This window comes from Capsicum annuum, chromosome 7 (genome assembly GCF_002878395.1).
Source record: "Capsicum annuum cultivar UCD-10X-F1 chromosome 7, UCD10Xv1.1, whole genome shotgun sequence".
NCBI lineage: Eukaryota > Viridiplantae > Streptophyta > Magnoliopsida > Solanales > Solanaceae > Capsicum > Capsicum annuum.
The window spans coordinates 213,974,093-213,992,428 of record NC_061117.1 but is presented as its reverse complement, the minus strand read 5'-3'; the positions used below and the strand labels follow the sequence as shown (position 1 = coordinate 213,992,428).

The 18,336-nt window shown below is 34.8% G+C and overlaps 1 protein-coding gene, 1 non-coding gene and 1 pseudogene across 2 annotated transcripts; 2 read left to right on the top strand and 1 right to left on the bottom strand.

Annotated features, from left to right (window-relative positions):
• Positions 1-8,606: 8,606 nt before the first annotated feature.
• On the bottom strand, positions 8,607-10,121 carry LOC107876841. The gene is made up of 3 exons (XM_016723676.2): positions 9,972-10,121; positions 8,887-9,476; positions 8,607-8,775 (listed from the first exon to the last, which is right to left on the bottom strand). The coding sequence occupies exons 1-3, from the start codon at positions 10,119-10,121 to the stop codon at positions 8,607-8,609; spliced, it is 909 nt and encodes a 302-aa protein (XP_016579162.2).
• Positions 10,122-10,390: 269 nt separating this feature from the next.
• Positions 10,391-10,495, top strand: LOC124886219. The gene has a single exon (XR_007043305.1). It is a non-coding gene; the product is annotated as a small nucleolar RNA R71 (small nucleolar RNA).
• A 3,755-nt stretch (positions 10,496-14,250) lies between these two features.
• Positions 14,251-16,182, top strand: LOC107876842 (annotated as a pseudogene).
• Positions 16,183-18,336: the final 2,154 nt, after the last annotated feature.

The window sequence follows — 18,336 nt, the reverse complement described above, 5'->3', positions numbered from 1 at the left end:
TAAGCTGTCTGATCTTTCCATCCAAACTTTCTACCACTTGTTATTGAGTTAATGGCCTTGAAACTGAGTTTCTTCCTTAGGTCAATTGCATTTAAGACCACATTCGGCTAGTGGCTCTTTGAGGGTTTTCGCCAACAATCCTCTCTCATTTTCTTTTTCTCAGCTCACCATTGCCTCATAGTGTCGGTGAGGGTTTTTCACCAATGAGACTCTCTTATTTTAATTTCTCTTAACTCACCATCTTCTTACAGTGCCCGCGAGGGTTTTCACCAATAAGACTCTCTCATTTTATTTCTCTCCTGATTCCTTATGCTGAGGAAGATGAGTAGTTCCTAAAATGCATTATCATATACATTGCATGTTAAGACTTATCATTCTCAAATATTGATCTGAAGGTCTTTCTTTGGTTGTAACTTGACTTTTGGATAAGTTAGAAAGAAAGGATGGTATGAGGCCCAAACGACACTTGAAATGGGATAGGACTTAAAACTTATAAAAACAACTCAAAAAATGAGGATTAACTCATGCCCCAGGTTCTTGTGACTGGGTGATTCTAAATTGTTTATTTGGTTAGACCGAGTCTAGAGTAAGACAACCTACGTATTTCACTCCTGAGAGAGGAGAATCAGATCACGCGTACTCTCGATAACTTGTTCTTTTGCTTAATTCTGATTTCTTTTTCTTTTTTCTTTTCTTTCATTGACTCTTTTCTTTTTGGAGTTTTTTCTGACTCTATTTTTCTTGACACTCTTCTCTTTTCTTCCCTTTTGACACTTTTTTTTCTTTTTGAAACTTTTCTGACTCTATTCTTTTCCTCGACACTTTTCTTTTGAGCTTTGTTGACTCGTATCTTGATTCCAAAAGAGGTATATGAAACAAAATAAAACTAATCCTCAAATGGGGTAAACAAAGAATGACACAATGTTTGGATAGCAGAATGAAATGCCTTCGTTATATCAATCCTTTAAAATTTCAGTACACATTATGCAATATAAAGTGAAAGATAAAGATCATTTGTGATACTTTAACAACAAAAACTTTAACTGAGCATATGTGCCACTTCTTCTTCTACACTTGTCAAACATACAACTCCACCTTTGTTGTACATCCCTCACATTAAACAACTCATGCTTTCGTGAAATTGATTTTCTTTTTATTCCTCTTGATATAGGATTGACATCCACTGTTTGACCTAATTGAGACATGTCTTTCAATTGATAACCAAGTTATTCTTGTAATCTAAAAATAATTTCCTTAATTTTCAAAGAAGGCTTGAACTTGTCACAAATGTCTCAACACTCTACCTATTTTCTCAGATGATTTTTCTAACTTTAGCCATCTGATTCAATGTTTCATGGTTAAATCAAATTTTAAGAACTGGCTGAAATTCCGCAGGCATCTCATGTCACTAGAATCAACATAAAATGTACTGTATAAATAAAACAAACAAACAACACATATTTAAAACATAAAGGAAAAAAGACACTCCATTAAGTTGAAATAAAATATAAAAAGGATTGAACATAAATGATTATGGGACAAAACAAGATAGATCCCGAACAACAACCCTAAAATAATTTGGATAACAGAAAAGAAAAGAAAACAAACTACCAAATATTAATCCTAGTAGGGAGTGGAGTGACTTCTCAATTGTTGAGCTTGACATCTTAGTCACTGGTTTTCATATCAGCATGACTAAAGCTTGAGTAGTTGCTTTCAATGTTGCAAAACTCAAAATACGACCGGTCTTAATTCCATCCTCTATCATCTCCCCTATTTTGAGAACCACAATAAATGGCTTGCCTAATGCAGGTAACAAGTGTTGATAATATGTTTCATCCTTTGCTTGAATAAACACCTCCACTATTTTTCTTTCTTTCATTAGCGGTTTCACCCTAGCAGCTTGTTCACGCTATCGAATCGCATACTCTCTGAAACTTTCAATACTCTTCTTCTTCATGTTAGTTAGGGATTTCTCATGAGGAATCAACTCCACATTGTATTGAAATTGTTGCACTAATTCATTAGCCAGGTCATCCCAACTATTCCACTTGTCGATGTCTTGGTCAACAAACCATTCTAAAGATAGACTTGAAAGACTCTCACTAAAATAAGTCATGAGTAATTCTTCCTTCCCTCCAGCGCCCCTTAATTGGTTATAATAATGCCTCAAATGTGTCACTAGGTCCCCATGTTCGTCATATTTCTCAAACTTTAGCATTTTAAAACCAAGAGGGAGGTTAACACTTGAAAACATGCACAGATATTTATACGAGACACTTTTGTATCCCCCAAGTCCTTGGAAGTTTTTCATATCCAATTCCAAACTTCTTAATTTTTGGGCCATTTTCTCTTGTTCTTATTTCATAATAGGCTTTTCAGCATTAAGAGAAAATTCAGGCAGATAAGTGTAGCCATATGGACCACTCGACTTAAATGTGAGCTTGAAAGCACAATATTGATCACCAAAAATATTCAATACAGGATTTTTGGTAGAGTGAGGAGTTACAACCGTTCAATTGACATTAAAAGCAGGAACTTCAGGCGGGGGTGGCGCCATAAAAGCATGAGTAGTAGGTAGATTCGAGCATGTGGTAACTCTGTGTTGAGGAGTGAGGAAATGAATATTGGAAGTGTTTGGATAGTGTTGCCCCGGAGTAGTCCCTGATGCATATTGTGGTGTGTCAACAAAAATAGGAAACTGTTCATGTGACACTAGAGGCAAGCTAGGAAAATATTCCAGATAATCAACGGGAAATGGAGGAGGCGGCAACCCATTAGCCCAAGCTCGATGCATTTCTATCATTTGTTGCCTTAATTTTCAAATCTCTTCATTAGCTCCTAAATTCTCATTCCCTAAACTCCCTATCTAATTAGTGACAACCTCGGTATCCTTGTTGGCCATAACTTTCTCTTCGACTTGGTGCAATATGGAGGACTAACCAAAATGCCACAAACCAACTACCTTAAACTAACTGAGCAATAGAAAAAACAAAGGCGTTAGAAAGAAACACTTTTTTAAATACTTTTTTTCTTTATTTTTTGAAAAAATCACTCAAAATACCAACGTATCCCACTCTCGAAAGAGGAGAATCAGGTGTGCGTAGTTTGTGAAGTCTTTCCGAAATGGTCAATTAAACTCTTTTTTCTTTCTTTTTTTTATTTTTCTTGAAAATTTAAGAAGAAAAGGAACTAACAAATTGACGAAAATCTTTTTAAAATTTTTCAGCTTTAACATCCCTATACAAAATGAAACCTATGATTACCAAAGAAAAATCTTTTTGGGTTTTCTATTTTGAATTTCATAAAAAAAATGAAAATTGAACCTATTAAAGAAAATAAAATTGTGTGTGTAGTTTTCTTTTAAAGATGTATATGAAACACCTACTCTAAATGATGAGAGAAGAAAATCTTTTTAGATTTTTAAATAAGATCACCGAACCCTAGAAGGGCTACCTACGTATCTTACTCCCAAAAAAGGAGAACCAGGTGTGCGTAGTTCGTCCAGATTGGAAAATTAAGGATTAAATAGCAAACTAAACCTTGACTTAGTATACACTACCAAAGACAAACAATGAAAAAAGTTAATAAAATCTTTTTGTTTTAGTTTTCAATTTGACACTTCACATAAAAATGACACCAACAACTATGAAAGAAAAAATCTTTTTTGATATTTTCGTTATATGAAATGTACAAAACTTCTACCATCTTTTTTTAATTTTCATTTTATAAAAAACTCCTTTTCAATTTTTTATTTTTTTTTTGAGTTTTCGAATTGTGAATGCTTACTAAAGAAACAAAAGGATTTTTTTTATGTTTTTTCTAATTTTTGGAAAATGAGTACAAAACATAAAAAATCTTTTTAAATTTTGTGATTATGGAAAACAAAAGTCATAAAACTCTAAACAACTATGAAACTTTTTGTTTTTCCTTGCCTAAATGCACGCTCCTTTAATTCTAACACATGTTTTCCCCAAATCAATCCACCAAATGACACTGCTACCCTCAAAGATGCAACAATCAGCACGTAGGGATGCTTTAAGAGTGAGTCTCATACAAAGGACCAAGTGAGTCCCTCTAGGTCTCAATATGATGCAAATAAACATGACCTAAAGGCTGACCTACACTGGGGTCCACTAACAAGGTCGTTCGGGGGAGCATATGATCAATAGTGGTTGCTTTGCTTTCCACCTACTCCATACATCCAACGGATCCCCCTCCTAAAATAAGGGTGACTCAACTAGAGTTCGTGTACACGATGTGTACTTCAGGACTTGTTGTGAAAGAAATGATTCGGGTTATGCAAATGATGTCAGATATAAAGCAGTAACACATAAAGAAAGACTGTAAATAAATAGCACGTAGGCATCCAACAACAATAAAACAATAATACAAACGCAACAACAATAAAACAATAATACAAACGCTAACACAAACAAATGTCTATACACCCATAATGTCAAACTAAACCGATACAAAATAACCTCAAATTTGAAAAGGTCCCCAGCAGAGTCGCCAGAGATATCACACCCCTTTTTTAACCAAAAAAGATATTGATTTTAAGTTTGGAGAGAGTTTTTATTATTAAGTGACAAAAGATGAAAATTATTTCGAAAAGGATTCATTTTACAATTAAATTCATAGTTGCCACTTGGCATAAACTGGGTGTGCCAAGTCACCTTTGAAAATTCTTTTTCAAAATGGCTTGACTCTAAAACTGATCCGCAAACAGAGATTCCAGCTAACGAATTCTATTGACCGAGGGGAAGGTGTAAGACACCCCTCAGTCCCGTGGTTCGACCATGGTCGCTTGATGGAGCATATCGACTAATTTGACACTATGAAGTTATAAACCACACAAAACAATCAATCAAACAAAAAAAAACAGTCCAAAAATATAGTGTCTAGTCCAATTATTATAGCCCAAAATAAAAAGATACTAAAAAGTAAACCTACACTAATCCTAAACTACGTTCCAATGCTTTACTTGATTCCTCGGACCTTGATCACGAGCCTCCTTTACATATATGATACTTCGGGGCATTCCCTAATGAATAAGTACAATATAACCTCAGGGCATTTTCCGGCGAATGAATACATCTTAAAATCTTGTGCGATAAAGTAGAAAGAACTATTCACACGAAGATTCAAAAATTCATCAAAACACCATTCCTAAAATTTACCTACCCGACTTAGCATTTGCCTACTAATTTCAATTTAAATCAACAATAATGAATCAAAATTAAACCACCTTCATTTCATCAATCTCAACCCCTCCCCAAATTCCTTCTTTTAACCCATTAATTTTCATATGAAACAATTATCCAAATTAATTTTCATATGAAACAATTATCCAAATCCTTACTCAATCATCAAATACATACCACGATCGATTATTCACGAATAAACAATATCGAATATTAATAAAATATCCAATAAACCATTGTCAAACACATAATGATAATAAGAGAGTAGAATCGAGAATTGGACCTCAAAAGCTTTCAATTGACTTAAGAAGAAAGATGAGAGTTACTCAGAAAACCTCAATGAACATCGAAATCTCAACTACAAACCAATTCTAGCATAAAAATCCCTTGAAATCCAATTTGAAAAGGGATTCACAATAACCCAAAAATCAAAAAAGAACAGTGGCGCCTAAGTCTGACCAAAATGTGAACCACGGATAAATTACGCATCCATTTGCATAACTGATGGAATTTTGGTGAGAAGCGAACAGAAAATAAATCAAGATCGACTTTTGGTGCGAGTTTAGATTGAAGTGCCACTGGTCGTGTAATTTTCCGATGAGTATTGCTGGAACAGTGGCCAAACGGTCATTTTTAAGGATTTTTGGCGGTGATTTCAATGATTCTCAGGCGAGACTCGCCGGAGAACCCCCCACCCCTACCCCTTTCTCGATTCTTCCCTTTTCTCTCTTTATTACCTCTCTCCCCAACCTGTGAGTATGTATCATGAGTGTGTATGTGCTTGGGTGTGTGAACGTGTATATGTATATGTATTATTGTGCAGATTCTTTCAGTATATATGTATGTGATAGGTGACTTCGGTGAGGGTTAATGGTGAGGATTCTGTATGTCTGTTAATGGGGTGTGTGTGTGTTAATTTTGTGAGTTCTATTAATGGTGAGAGTGTCCATTCTATCCAAGGTCATCTCTTCCACGCTTACTACCCCTAACTTAGGCATTTGGCCTCAATTTTCGTTTTTTATGTCCAAGAAGGGTAGGGTTCAAGAGACGGAAAAACTTTGAATGGTTCAAGGCTTGTAATGTGGTTGTCAAAAAAGGCTTTAAGGCTCGAATGGTGTAACTAAGGGTAATATTCTATGCATCGGTAGGCTATTTAGGCATTAAAGTGGGTTTTTATATTCACAAAGATGGCCTAAGATCATTTCACTAACCAAGCATAATCAAAATTAGTCTTGCGAGACTAAAGGGGCGAGTTATATATGGTAACAAGTATTCATGAGATTTATACAAATATGTTCACTGCACATGACATGCAAACTCTTCAAAGGGGCTCAAAATCACTCCCCACTAGTGACAAAATGGAGTACTTATCAACCTCTATAAGCTAAGAGGTTTGGAGTCACAAAAAGAGTTTAAGTATTGTTACAAAAAATTTCACATCCATACCCTTGGTTTTCAAAAGTTTTTAGGCGGAGTGGAGTATTTGCTTCGCATTTTTACCACGCACAATTTGCTATTTATGGCACCAACCAAGCCATCGTCTCACATTTTGCTTTCATGAGGGCAAACCATATGGTTTCTCGAAATTCACCATAGGTATATGTGCGATCCCAAATCCGAAATGCCACTGTTACTTATAATTTCCTAGCATTTGTAACTTTGATGCTATGGGTACTCAGATTTTCCCTGCATTCATGGCTCAAAACCCAATCACAATGATTTTTCCTTAAGAATGTCATCCTCAATCTATCATAAGGAAAGGCTCTTCCGATGTCACCATAAACAAAATAAAGATAAAGTAAAAATCTAAAAATGAAACAAACAACTAATCCATTAAATGTGGGCATCATCAGAGTGCCCAAATATTACAACCCATAAAAATAAAAAATCATCCAAAAAGACATAAAAATCCAAAAATATCTTAATAATACAGGCCCAAATGAATAAATATGAAGACAGACACCCCCAATAAAAAAGCTTGTATTGACCTTACTGCATGAACAATAAAGCATAAAGAGAGGAAAGGGTGCTCCCTGAAATCGCATCAAGAGATGCTCTCACCCTCAGATTGGGTTGGAGAGAGATACTATGCTATGGTTGGCGTAGAACTCCCTTACCCACTGCTTATTTGCATTACAAGGGTTTGGGGCTAAACATCTCCACCCGGTGGCAATTATCTATCATGAAAAGCTGAAAGCTTTTTCGGCACCTTGTCCAAACAAATGCCTCTTTCCGAAATCATCTTGGTGGGAGATCACTGTAGTACTGGTTATGGAATTCTAAGGCCATGATTTGGATTTTGTCATAATCTCCCATGATATAAACCTGAATAATATGAAAATAACACAACAACACTTATCAGTATTATTTCCATGCCAAAACTATGCTATGTTGTCCAATTAAGCTAATGGGATGCTTACTTAGTGGTTTTGACAAGAATTAAAAGTACAGTATTTTTGGCCCAAGCTAGGAATCAGCCTCAGGTATAGCTATCACGGGTCACCGAGCCGCAATTGAGGTGTAGCGATCGTAATTCAATGATCGTGATCGCGATATCTAAGGCAAAATCAGACTTCATTTTTAAAAAAATTCAAAAATTCAAACTTCAAAGCCGTATCATGTTCCAAAGTAATAATTAATCATACAAAACATTGAACAAGGTTCCTAGGTACTCAATCATGCCCTTAGAATATGAAAACAACTAGTTATGAGTTTGTTTGGGCATTTGATCAAGCACTTGGTGTGCACACTATATTTCTTTCAAATTCAACACAATTTGGGTACTCAAGATTTCCTCAAACGTGTGCATACCACTTTTAATAGCGAACCATACCACACAAGTACAATTACACAATGATTTAGCAATAAAAGTTACAATCCTAGGCCACCCCTAATTAATACATTCTAAGGCCTACAAACAGACAATTTAAGTGAGGGTTATACATACATGCCCGACTGAGGATGCAAAAATGCTTTTGGATGCCCAAAATATGACCAAGAATGAGTGCAATTTATGAGAGAATTCAAAGAGGGAGAGTGAGCAAATAGGCAGTCGGATGGTTTTTTTAACCATACTTAACCATGATCGCGGTCCATGTTCCGTAATCACGGATATGCAGCTACCTCAATCGTGGGTACGAGTGTCGCGTCGCGGTAACTGAGGCTATTTTTGTCCTCTATTTTCTCCTGTTTAGTACACTGCACAAAAATTACACTTTCCCTTGTTCAGCATCATTCAAACACCCCATTGTGCCACAAATGCATGGATTAATCAACACAAAATTAAAATATACTTTACTAAATCAAAAACAAAGGATACGAGTCACTTTCGTGGTATTTGTGGGTTGTCTTTCACATAGCACCTTATTTATCATCGGGGCATGATATTTTTCACTATCTTCAAGTTGGATCCTCAATGGACCCAGCATCCACCCCCGTGTTCTCAACATCAATAACTGATACCACTTGAAGCTCCATGGGTTGTTTCTTTGTTTTGCACACCCGAAAGTGACCTTCACCATCTTTGACCCTAAACTTTATTTCACCCAATTCTAAATCAACGATAGCTCTTATGACAGAAAGAAAAGGTCAACCAAGGATAATATGCATTTTTTGATCAATTTCGCAATGAAGCACCATGAAATTCGATGAAAGGATGAATCTATCCACCTTTACTAACACGTCAAACAAGACCCCAATCGGTCTCTTGATAGACCAGTCCACCATCAAAAGCCTTATCATTGTTAGAGTAGGGGTGCCTAAGCCAAGCCTCCGATATATTACATAAGGCATAAGATTTATACTTGCATCAAGGTCACATAAAGCTTTTTCAAACATATGTGTCCCAATGGTGCATGGAATTGTAAAGTCCCCTTGGTCCTCTTTTTTTTCTATCGTACTGGACATGATAGGGCTACACCCATAGGTCACTTCAATGGCGTCACCCTCAACAGGCCTCTTTTTCGATATCAATTTCCTCATAAGCGTAGTATTCCCCGGGATTTCTTGGATAGCCTCAAGTAACAGGATATTAATAGACAGGTTGCTAAGCTTTGCAAGGAATATTTTGAACTTGGCATTGTCATCTTTATTTTTGAGTCTTTGAGGTAATGGAGAAGGAATCTTTATGGTAAGAAACGAATTATTTTGCACTTTATCATTTTCCACTACCTTCGGATCTCCCTCTTCATCTTTCACATTTTCACTTAGCATTAATTCTTCTTTGTTTCCCTCTTGAGACTTCAAAGCCTCCTCATTCACATGTTTTTTCTTCACATTTGTTTGTTAAACATTGGTCCTTTTTTTTTACATCCACCACAAGATCATCGAGGGTTTTACCACTCCTAGTGACAATAGCAAACACTTGGGCATCATTTTTTGGATTCACAATGGTGTTACTAGGAAGACCTTCTATTTGTCTAGCATTAAGTTGAGTGGAGATTTTCCCGATTTGAGTTTCCAATTGCTTGATCGAGTCAGAGTGCGATATCATATTTTGAGTGATTTGTGAGAAGTCTCATTCAAGGATCATTTTATTTGTTCCTTCTACCGTCATCAAAATCCTTACTAACACATCTTTGGACTTGAATTTTTTGGGATAAATGGTGTTGGATTCTTTACCCTTTTCTTGGTCATAGGGAGGTACATATAGGTCATATTTTCTTTTCTTGTCTCTCCAATAGCGATCACGCTAGTCCTATTTCTTTTCATAATCCGTCCAACCTTGGTTCCCACCTTGCCTTTAATAGGCTAGGTGGGACCCACCGGATAGTTAGTTAAATACTGAATCTCCTCATCAAGACTCGTGGACTCCTCCTCCTCATAGAACTTAGATGCCATGGTGTTTAACGTTTTCGTGGGTGCACCCATCACATACTTCGTTAGCAACTCCAATTGTATCATAACTTTTGTCATGTTCTCCTTCCTCTCTTTATAGTTCTTTCTTTGCTCTTATCAACATAGGAGGTGGTAAGAGAGACTTTAGTTACCTTGGTGTCTCGAGTATGCTATCCCCAATTTTTCTTTATGGCTTCCTCAATAAAATTTGAAGACACATTATAAGACAATTTGAAAACACATTATAAGACAATCTTACAAACGAACCCCCGATCTCATTATCTACGATGGTTTTATTTAATTGATCCAAGGCCAGATAGAAGATTTGGAGAAGCATCTTCTCTGGGACTTCGTGGTTGGGACATTGCATGAGCTTCCCTTTGAATCTCTCCCACACCTCGAATAGAGGTTCTCCATTCAATTATCAAAAATTGTGATCTCATCATGGAATTGTACCATCTTGGATGGTGGCAAGTATCGACTTAGGAAAGAAACGGTTAGTTCATCCCACGAAGTAATTAAACCAGCTGAAAGATATCGAAGACATGATACCTCCTCTCCCATTAGAGAAAATGGGATGAGGCGCAACCTTATAGACTCTTGAGAGATGTCTGCAATATCAAAGGGGGCACAAACTTATACGAAGTTCTTCAAATGAAAATTGGGGTCCTCATGGGCTTGACCCCCGAAGAGGCCCTTCATTTGAAGCATATGCAACATGACATTCATAACATGGAATACCCTGTTCCCTTGATTAGGTGGGATATGGATAGCAATCATATGTCCGAGTCCTGGAGTTTCTCGTCGTCATCAAGGGGACCGTCAAAAGTCCCTGCTCGTAGTGTCTTCACCTACACAATCACAGAAACAACAAACAAAGTAAATCAAAATCACCACGGGTATACCCAAAGCAACAACCAACACTCTAAAAGTGAAAACTAAGTCTCACTTCCCGGCAACTGCATTATTTTGGTTAACACTCACCTATGCCATAGTTTGAATATAGGACGATTGTTATTAATAAATCTTAACTCACGTTGAGGTCAAATTCTCGAGTGAGTCTAGTACTCAAAATATATAGGTGTTGATGGCTTCTAAGTGTATGCCCATAGCGTAAACAAAGTAAAATGCATAAATTAAAATGGGTGATTGGTTTTGGGAAACGATTTAACCAACATCTAATTAAGCTAACAACTAAAGGCAATAATTATGAGTGAAAATTCAATATAGGAAGGATCTTCGAATTATGTCTACCTAAGGGCAAGTTATGTATGGGTGCATGACAATTGGGTGCAAATTCTAGTCATCAACGACATGATAGGCTAGGTTGAAGGCTCTCGAGACAAGTTTGTCAACAAAACCTCAAGATTATCACCCATGGACCCTTTTGATTACCTCACGGGTGTGATAATTAAAATCATCTAATATCTCAATTGGACATTCTTATTTCTAGGAAGATGCCCAAGACATAGCTAACTATCCACTCACCCTTATTTCTAAGATAGTGAAAAGAGAACAAACTACATCTATTATTGTCCAATATTGCCTTGTGACCTATATCCCTATTTTAGGGATGATATGGGGTCTGAAAGTTCACTCACATCCCTCTTTCAAGGATGATGTGAGCTTTAAGAACTTGGAGTTTTCACCCACAAATCCATTTTGGGTATTTGAGATTTTCACCCACAAACCCCAACTAATTCAAGCAAGTAATAGTTAAATCCATCATCAACATATTAGAATCTACACAAATACATCACAACCCACACATAATTGCACCTTAGTTCAACATAATCCCAAGACAAGAAAGTATAGCTACTCATAAAGTTAAAGAGAAGAGATATACCAAGAGGTTCATTTTAAGCATCCATGGCAATGGAAAATAAGAAGATTCTTCAATTTAACTCCAATTTCACCAAACCCAAATTGGAAAATTCTAGCACAAAAGTTTTTTCAATTTGTAGGGTTACAAATTATCCAAAATTCAATTGTTCAAAGTGTAAACTATCAAATGGGAAAGATTTTTAGCCTTGTAAGGAAATTAGGGTTGGCGGTTTCAAATTACGAAATTACCCCTGGTCAAAACCCAATTAAGTCGCGATCGTAGCAGATTATCTGTGATCGCAGCTATCGCGACTGCTATAGGTTTATCGCGATCGTGACACTTAACCCCACTTGACTGGCCGCGATCACTTCCCTTAGACGGAGATCATGATAACTGAGACTGGTTACTGTGCAGGGTGTTCCAGTTTGTGCACTTTTCTTCTCTTCTTAATTCCTTTTAAGCTCAATTCCATATCTTTCTTTCTCGTCACCTGTATACCTGCAGAATGTGAAAATTAGTGCATTCAACTAACAAATTTATCTTGTTCATACCTTCAAATCATTATAGTGTGCACGAATTTTGGATGTAAATGAGTAGTAAATTCATCACTCATCATATATCATAATAATATGATAAACAATTCTATTTATTGAGTTTGTCTTTGTGCTTTTAATTGTTTGACTAATCATTTAATTCTCTTAGAAGTTTTTATTATAATATTCAGTTTTAGATCAATTTCATATTGTTTAATTAATTCAATTGATAAATATACAAACTAAATTTTCAATAATTTATGGTATCTATTAAATAACTTTTATTTTATGGCTTTTATTAATACAACTGTCAATAATATTATTTGTACAAATTTTGACAATACTTATTCAATGACAAAATTTAAAAAGTTTTATTTTAAAATTATCTTTAACATGTTGATTTATCTTCAAAGAATTAAAATTATCTTAAAAAAATAATACTCCCTCCGTTTCATTTTATGTGTCGTCATTTTCTTTTTGGTCTGTCTCAAAAAAGAATATCACCTTTTCTTTTTTGGTAACTATTAAAACACACAATCCACTTTTACCCTTATTGATCCCACTTAATTAAAGATAGTAGTAGTATAATTTTTTAATAAAGGATAATTTGGTAAACATCATCAATTTTTTTTTATTTCTTAAATTTTGTACCTAGTCAAAGTATGCCACATAAAATGGGATGAAGGGGAGTATTATACACGTATTTCTATTTTATGTGTTTTGATGAATTTATCTTGTTTATTACTTCCAATTTTTCTTTATGAAAATAGTCTTCACTAGGTAGCCTAATCTATTAATTGGTATTCTTCCGTTAAATAATCCATAAGAAAAATTGGGGTAGGCACACATAAAAAAGGTCAAGATATGGGTAATATATTATATTCTCTTAAATTAAAATTATGAACTAATTAATGTTGCCACATCATTTTTTCGGTGGGATTATTGTAAAATCCGGCTCTAGTGACTTTTATGATGACCGGAGCAAAGTAAAATGACTTTTGTATAATGAATAAAAAAAAGTAACTTTTGCATAATAAACACAAAGCTAAGTCACCATGGATGAAAATTTACTCCTCATATTGATATTGAATGTGTGAGGGTTAAACAATGCAAAATTATAAAATAAAATTGAGTTATTAACCTCAATTTATTTATTTTTACAAAATGTATAAACTTTAAAAAAAAAAAAAAATAAACCACCTCCATGGTGGGGGGTTAGGCAGACCCCTACCAAAGTAATTCTTTTAAAGTATTCAAAAGTATTTTTATTTTTTTTCTCTTCTCTTCTTCCTCAAAATTGTCTAACAACACTTTTTTTTTTTTTTTTGGTGAAAAGTCTAACTACACTTTGATAATTCATCATTTCTTCTTGAATTTATTGGATCTTGTTGAAATTATTGGCATTGTCACATAACTCTGCCTTATTAGTCGCATTAATAGGTGCCTTAAAAGCTAGAATAAACTCCCCAGCCACCTTATCATCTTGATTATTCTTTCTTTTTCAACTCCAGGTCATTATCTATTAAATTAGTATCTTATAAGAAAATGAAAAAGAACTCTATTTTTTATATCAAACTCAATTTAAATATTATTATAAATATTGGGGCGGGGCGTCTTGAAAACAAGAAAAAAAAATGACATGGGGTGAATTGGAGTCTTTGCAGATTTGCCCGCACCATGTCTCACCAATTGTTTAATTATCGTATCAATAAGAGATCTTTATTTTGGAGTTGGCTCGACCATAAAGCAACTAAAGAAATGTCTTGAGGCCTCATTTTTTGTAAATATTTTTATTAACTGACAACAGGATACATGTATAGTGTATAAAATGTACATAAGATGTACGTAAATGGCCCAAGAAGCACGTAAATCGCACAAGATGCACGTACATCACACGAGATGCACGGTTGGCACATTGGATACATGTGTGATGTACAAAAGCTAATTTTATTGAATATACTTGAAACCTATGATTAAACTTTGGCTTTAGGCCACCAAATTCATTTAAGCGACCTTGTTTACTCCCCACCAAGCAATTTATCTATAGCAGTTAAAAATTCAAGCGAGAATACATATTACTAAATCATAGTTAGGTGACGAATGAGTGTAAACACCATTGTGCACAAGTTTTTACCTTATGGTTATACAATGAGATTATAAAATCATAAGACCTAGAGAAATAAAATAAATGATCATGCACAATCCCAGTTTTCAGCAAAAGCTTTTAGTACTATCTTTTGTCCTCCTCTTGAAATATGACAGGGTAGAAATATGTACCTCAATATTAAATTTATTAAGGCGCAATACATAAATTTTAGATGTACAATTTATAAATTGAGCCAAATATAGAAAGATCTTTATGTATCATCCTAGATTGATATTATAAATTAGCAAATAAATTGGTCAAATGTCTAACTATTTTTTTCATTGCAGATATTAGAAACACTGATGTGAATACCTATAAAGATGTTTGTTTAAGGAACTGTTCCTGTAAAGCTGCTCTATTTCGTAGTGGTTTAAACTCATCAACAGAAGACTGCTACCTACCATTCGAGATCTTTTCACTAGCGAATAATAAGAAAGTCAGGACACGGTATGATTTCAAGGCATTTATAAAAGTACAGGAACCTGAACCCGTAGCTCATATTCCTAAAACGTTTTTAAGTGAGTCTATACTAGGCTCTGTCATAGTATCTTCCATCTTAAGCATCGTAATTGGAATTATAGTTTTCATATTCGGGAAGAAGAAGAGAAAGAGAGACCAAAGAAGAAGAGGAGGATTATCTTGATCAAGTATCAGGAATGCCGACTAGATTTTCTTATAATGATCTAAAGGTTGCAATGGAGAATTTTACTAAGAAGCTTGGTGAAGGAGGATTTGGGTCGATTTTTGAAGGATGCTTAGAAGATGGCACAAAGATTGCAGTGAAATGCCTTGATAGAATAGGACAAGTCAAAAAATCATTCTTAGCTGAGGTTCAAACTATTGACAGCATACATCATATAAATTTGGTGCAATTGATTAGATTCTGTGCTGAGAAATCTCATAGGACTTTAGTATACGAGTTCATGGGCAATGGATCACTAGAAAAATGGATCTACCATGAGAAACAAGAGGAAATTCTAGACTGGATCTATAGGAAGAAGATTATTCAAGATGTAGCTAAAGGATTAGCCTACCTTCATGAAGAATGCAGGTAAAATATTTTGCATTTGGATATTAAACCACCAAACATACCCCCAGATGAGAAGCTCAACGCTAAACTCTCTAACTTTGGACTTGCAAAGCTAATTGATCAAAATCAGAGCCAAGTCATGACCATGATGAGAGACACTCCTGATTATTTCTCTCTTGAATGGCTTAGTGGAGTTATAACAGAAAAGGTAGATGCTTACAGCTTTGACATTGTTATCTTGAAAATTTTGAGTGGACGAAGACATTTTGAGGCGTCAGAGACTGAAGAGGAAAGGATAACATTGAACTTACTCAGGAAAAGGCAGAGGAAGGACAGTTGGTGGATCTTATTGATAAGCATAGTGAAGATATGCAGTTTTACAAAGAAAAGTAATAATGACGATGCAGATTGTTGCCTGGTGTTTACAATATGATTAAACAAAGAGGCCATCAATGTCAATGGTGGTCAAGGCCATAGAGGGTGTGCTAGATGTAGAAAAGGATCTAGATTACAACTTTAAGCCACAAACTATTCCTGCAATACCAAATATAAGCTTTGTTGATTCAACTCACTTACTGCCTTTGGTCCTATCAAATCCAAGGTGAGGAGGAAGTTCCTTAGATTTTTTGTTAATTTCTTATTTTTATGCTATTGTTGTTTGCTTGCTGCTGTGTAAATTTTTTCTCCAATGTTCACAAAGTTATGGTTGTTTTCTTCAATTTATTCATTGCAGTATTACTAATCAACTCATCATTGTGGATTTTTATGCGCTTGTTAGCATGATAGTATGTGTAACAAAAACAAGAAGGTTTTAAGTTAGAGCAGAGAAATCATTCTGAACCCAATACTTCAAAGGACTTAAAAGCAATATTTTTAAAATTGCATCTCATCTATGGTAAATACTTACATGCACCCGGTGTTTACTCCCAGGGCTGGCTCGACCATAAAGCTACTAAAACAATGGCTTGAAACCCCAACTTTTTGGAGGTCCATTTTTTCTAAATATTCTTGTTAACTGACAAAAGAATACATGTATAGCATACAAAAGGCACATAAGATGCACGTAAATCACACAAGATGTATGTAAATCGCACAAGATGCACGTACATTGTACGAGATGCACGGATGGCATATGAAATACATGTGTGATACATAAAAGCTAATTTTATTAAATATATTTGAAATCTTTGATTAAAATTTAATTTTAGGTCATCCAATTCGTTGAGCCGACCTTGCGTTATTTTTTTACGTAACAGTATGAAAAGTTAATTATTGGGGTCCGAAGCCAACAGCCAATGTGTGCTATAATTATTTCCTTTTTTGGTAAAAGAGTTGCCAATTATTGACATGTGGAATGTTACTCCATTATTTAATAAAGAAACAAGTCCAAACTTGGAAGTACACACATTACCTTTTCTGATTAACATAATGTTTTTTAATCTCATCGATATGGATTATAGTCAAAGGTCTTGATTTTGAATTCTAGGTATAGAGAAAATTCTATTGGATAGAAGCTCTACTCTCAAAATAAGTCATGCAGTGCGCGATTCAAATTAGTCGACCTCTAATGAGGATACCAAATACTGGATGAAAAATAAAAAAAATTATATATAGTTTTAATCTTAATTGGTTGAATCTCAGCAAACAAATTGGCTTTTTCCTGTTTTCCCAAACAACATGTCTGCTTCATCTGGTTGGTCTTCTCCCTTACATTCCATTTGGTTGGTCTTCTTCCCCCACTGGGTGCCCCTGTTAATGAATGTGACATTTTTTAAAACAGAAAAGGATTTATATTCTCCAAATTAAATTATGTGAAATTGCACAAAAATGTCCTCGTTAATAGTTTGGTACCAAAATTATTTTATCCTTAATAATTTGTAGAAATCATCAAAGACAATTATTTATGGGAAATTTTAGGAATCCAGAGCTAAAAGGACTATTTTTTAATAAAAATACCAAGGGGACAACTAATTTTAAAAAAAATGGACAAGTCGTGGGGAGGGGGGTAGCGACTCGTAAGTCAACGACGTGACAACGACTTGTAAGTCGCCCATACCCCCAGCGACTTGCATGAAACGTTGACTGGCAAACATGTTGCATGATTCCTTTGAAAAATGTTGCCATCCCTGCATGTATTACAGGTAAGAACACAATCAAGAAAATAAAACATTCAAATACTTCTTAGCTCACCTCAAAGATTTGCTGATTTAATTCCTTCTTTGATTCCCTGTTTGCCTCCAGTTTCCACACGTAAGCTACTAATTACACATATAGCAAGTGATTAATTAAAAAAATAACATATATATTAGTCGACTTCTATGTTTATATATTCATTGACATTGTGTAAATATCGGATACGAGTAAATTTTTTTGTCGTTTAACATTCTATATTCATGGACGAGTCAATTCCTCATATTGTCACTCAACTTAGGAAAATGTCCAACTAAAGTCACTTATTTTTTTTTTGTTCCAACAATTTATAATTCCAATTCCAATATTCATTTCTATGCCCATATCATTAATATTGCTAAAGGGTAAAATAATAAAAAAATTCATTCAATTTATAATTTCCCTATTTTATCATTAATAGAAAGTAATTGCCTATTTTATCTCCATCATACACCATTGACAACGATTCAAAGTTCTTGATAGAATCTTGATATTGACATCCACCTCGTTTATCATGATAGATTTTTTGATTTTCTTTCTTCACGGAGAGAAAGTAATTGCCTATTTTATCTCCATCATCCACCATTGAA

What these genes read in the sequence shown, in the direction of transcription:
- LOC107876841 (XM_016723676.2), bottom strand. Translation starts at nt 10,121, where the DNA reads ATGACAAAAGTTATGATACAATTGGAGTTGCTAACGAAGTATGTGATG. An exon ending in AGTATTTAACTAACTATCCG is followed by an intron (nt 9,477 to 9,971) that starts GTGGGTCCCACC and finishes ACAAATGTGAAG; the next exon opens with AAAAAACATGTGAATGAGGA. An exon ending in ATTGGGGTCTTGTTTGACGT is followed by an intron (nt 8,776 to 8,886) that starts GTTAGTAAAGGT and finishes TTCTGTCATAAG; the next exon opens with AGCTATCGTTGATTTAGAAT.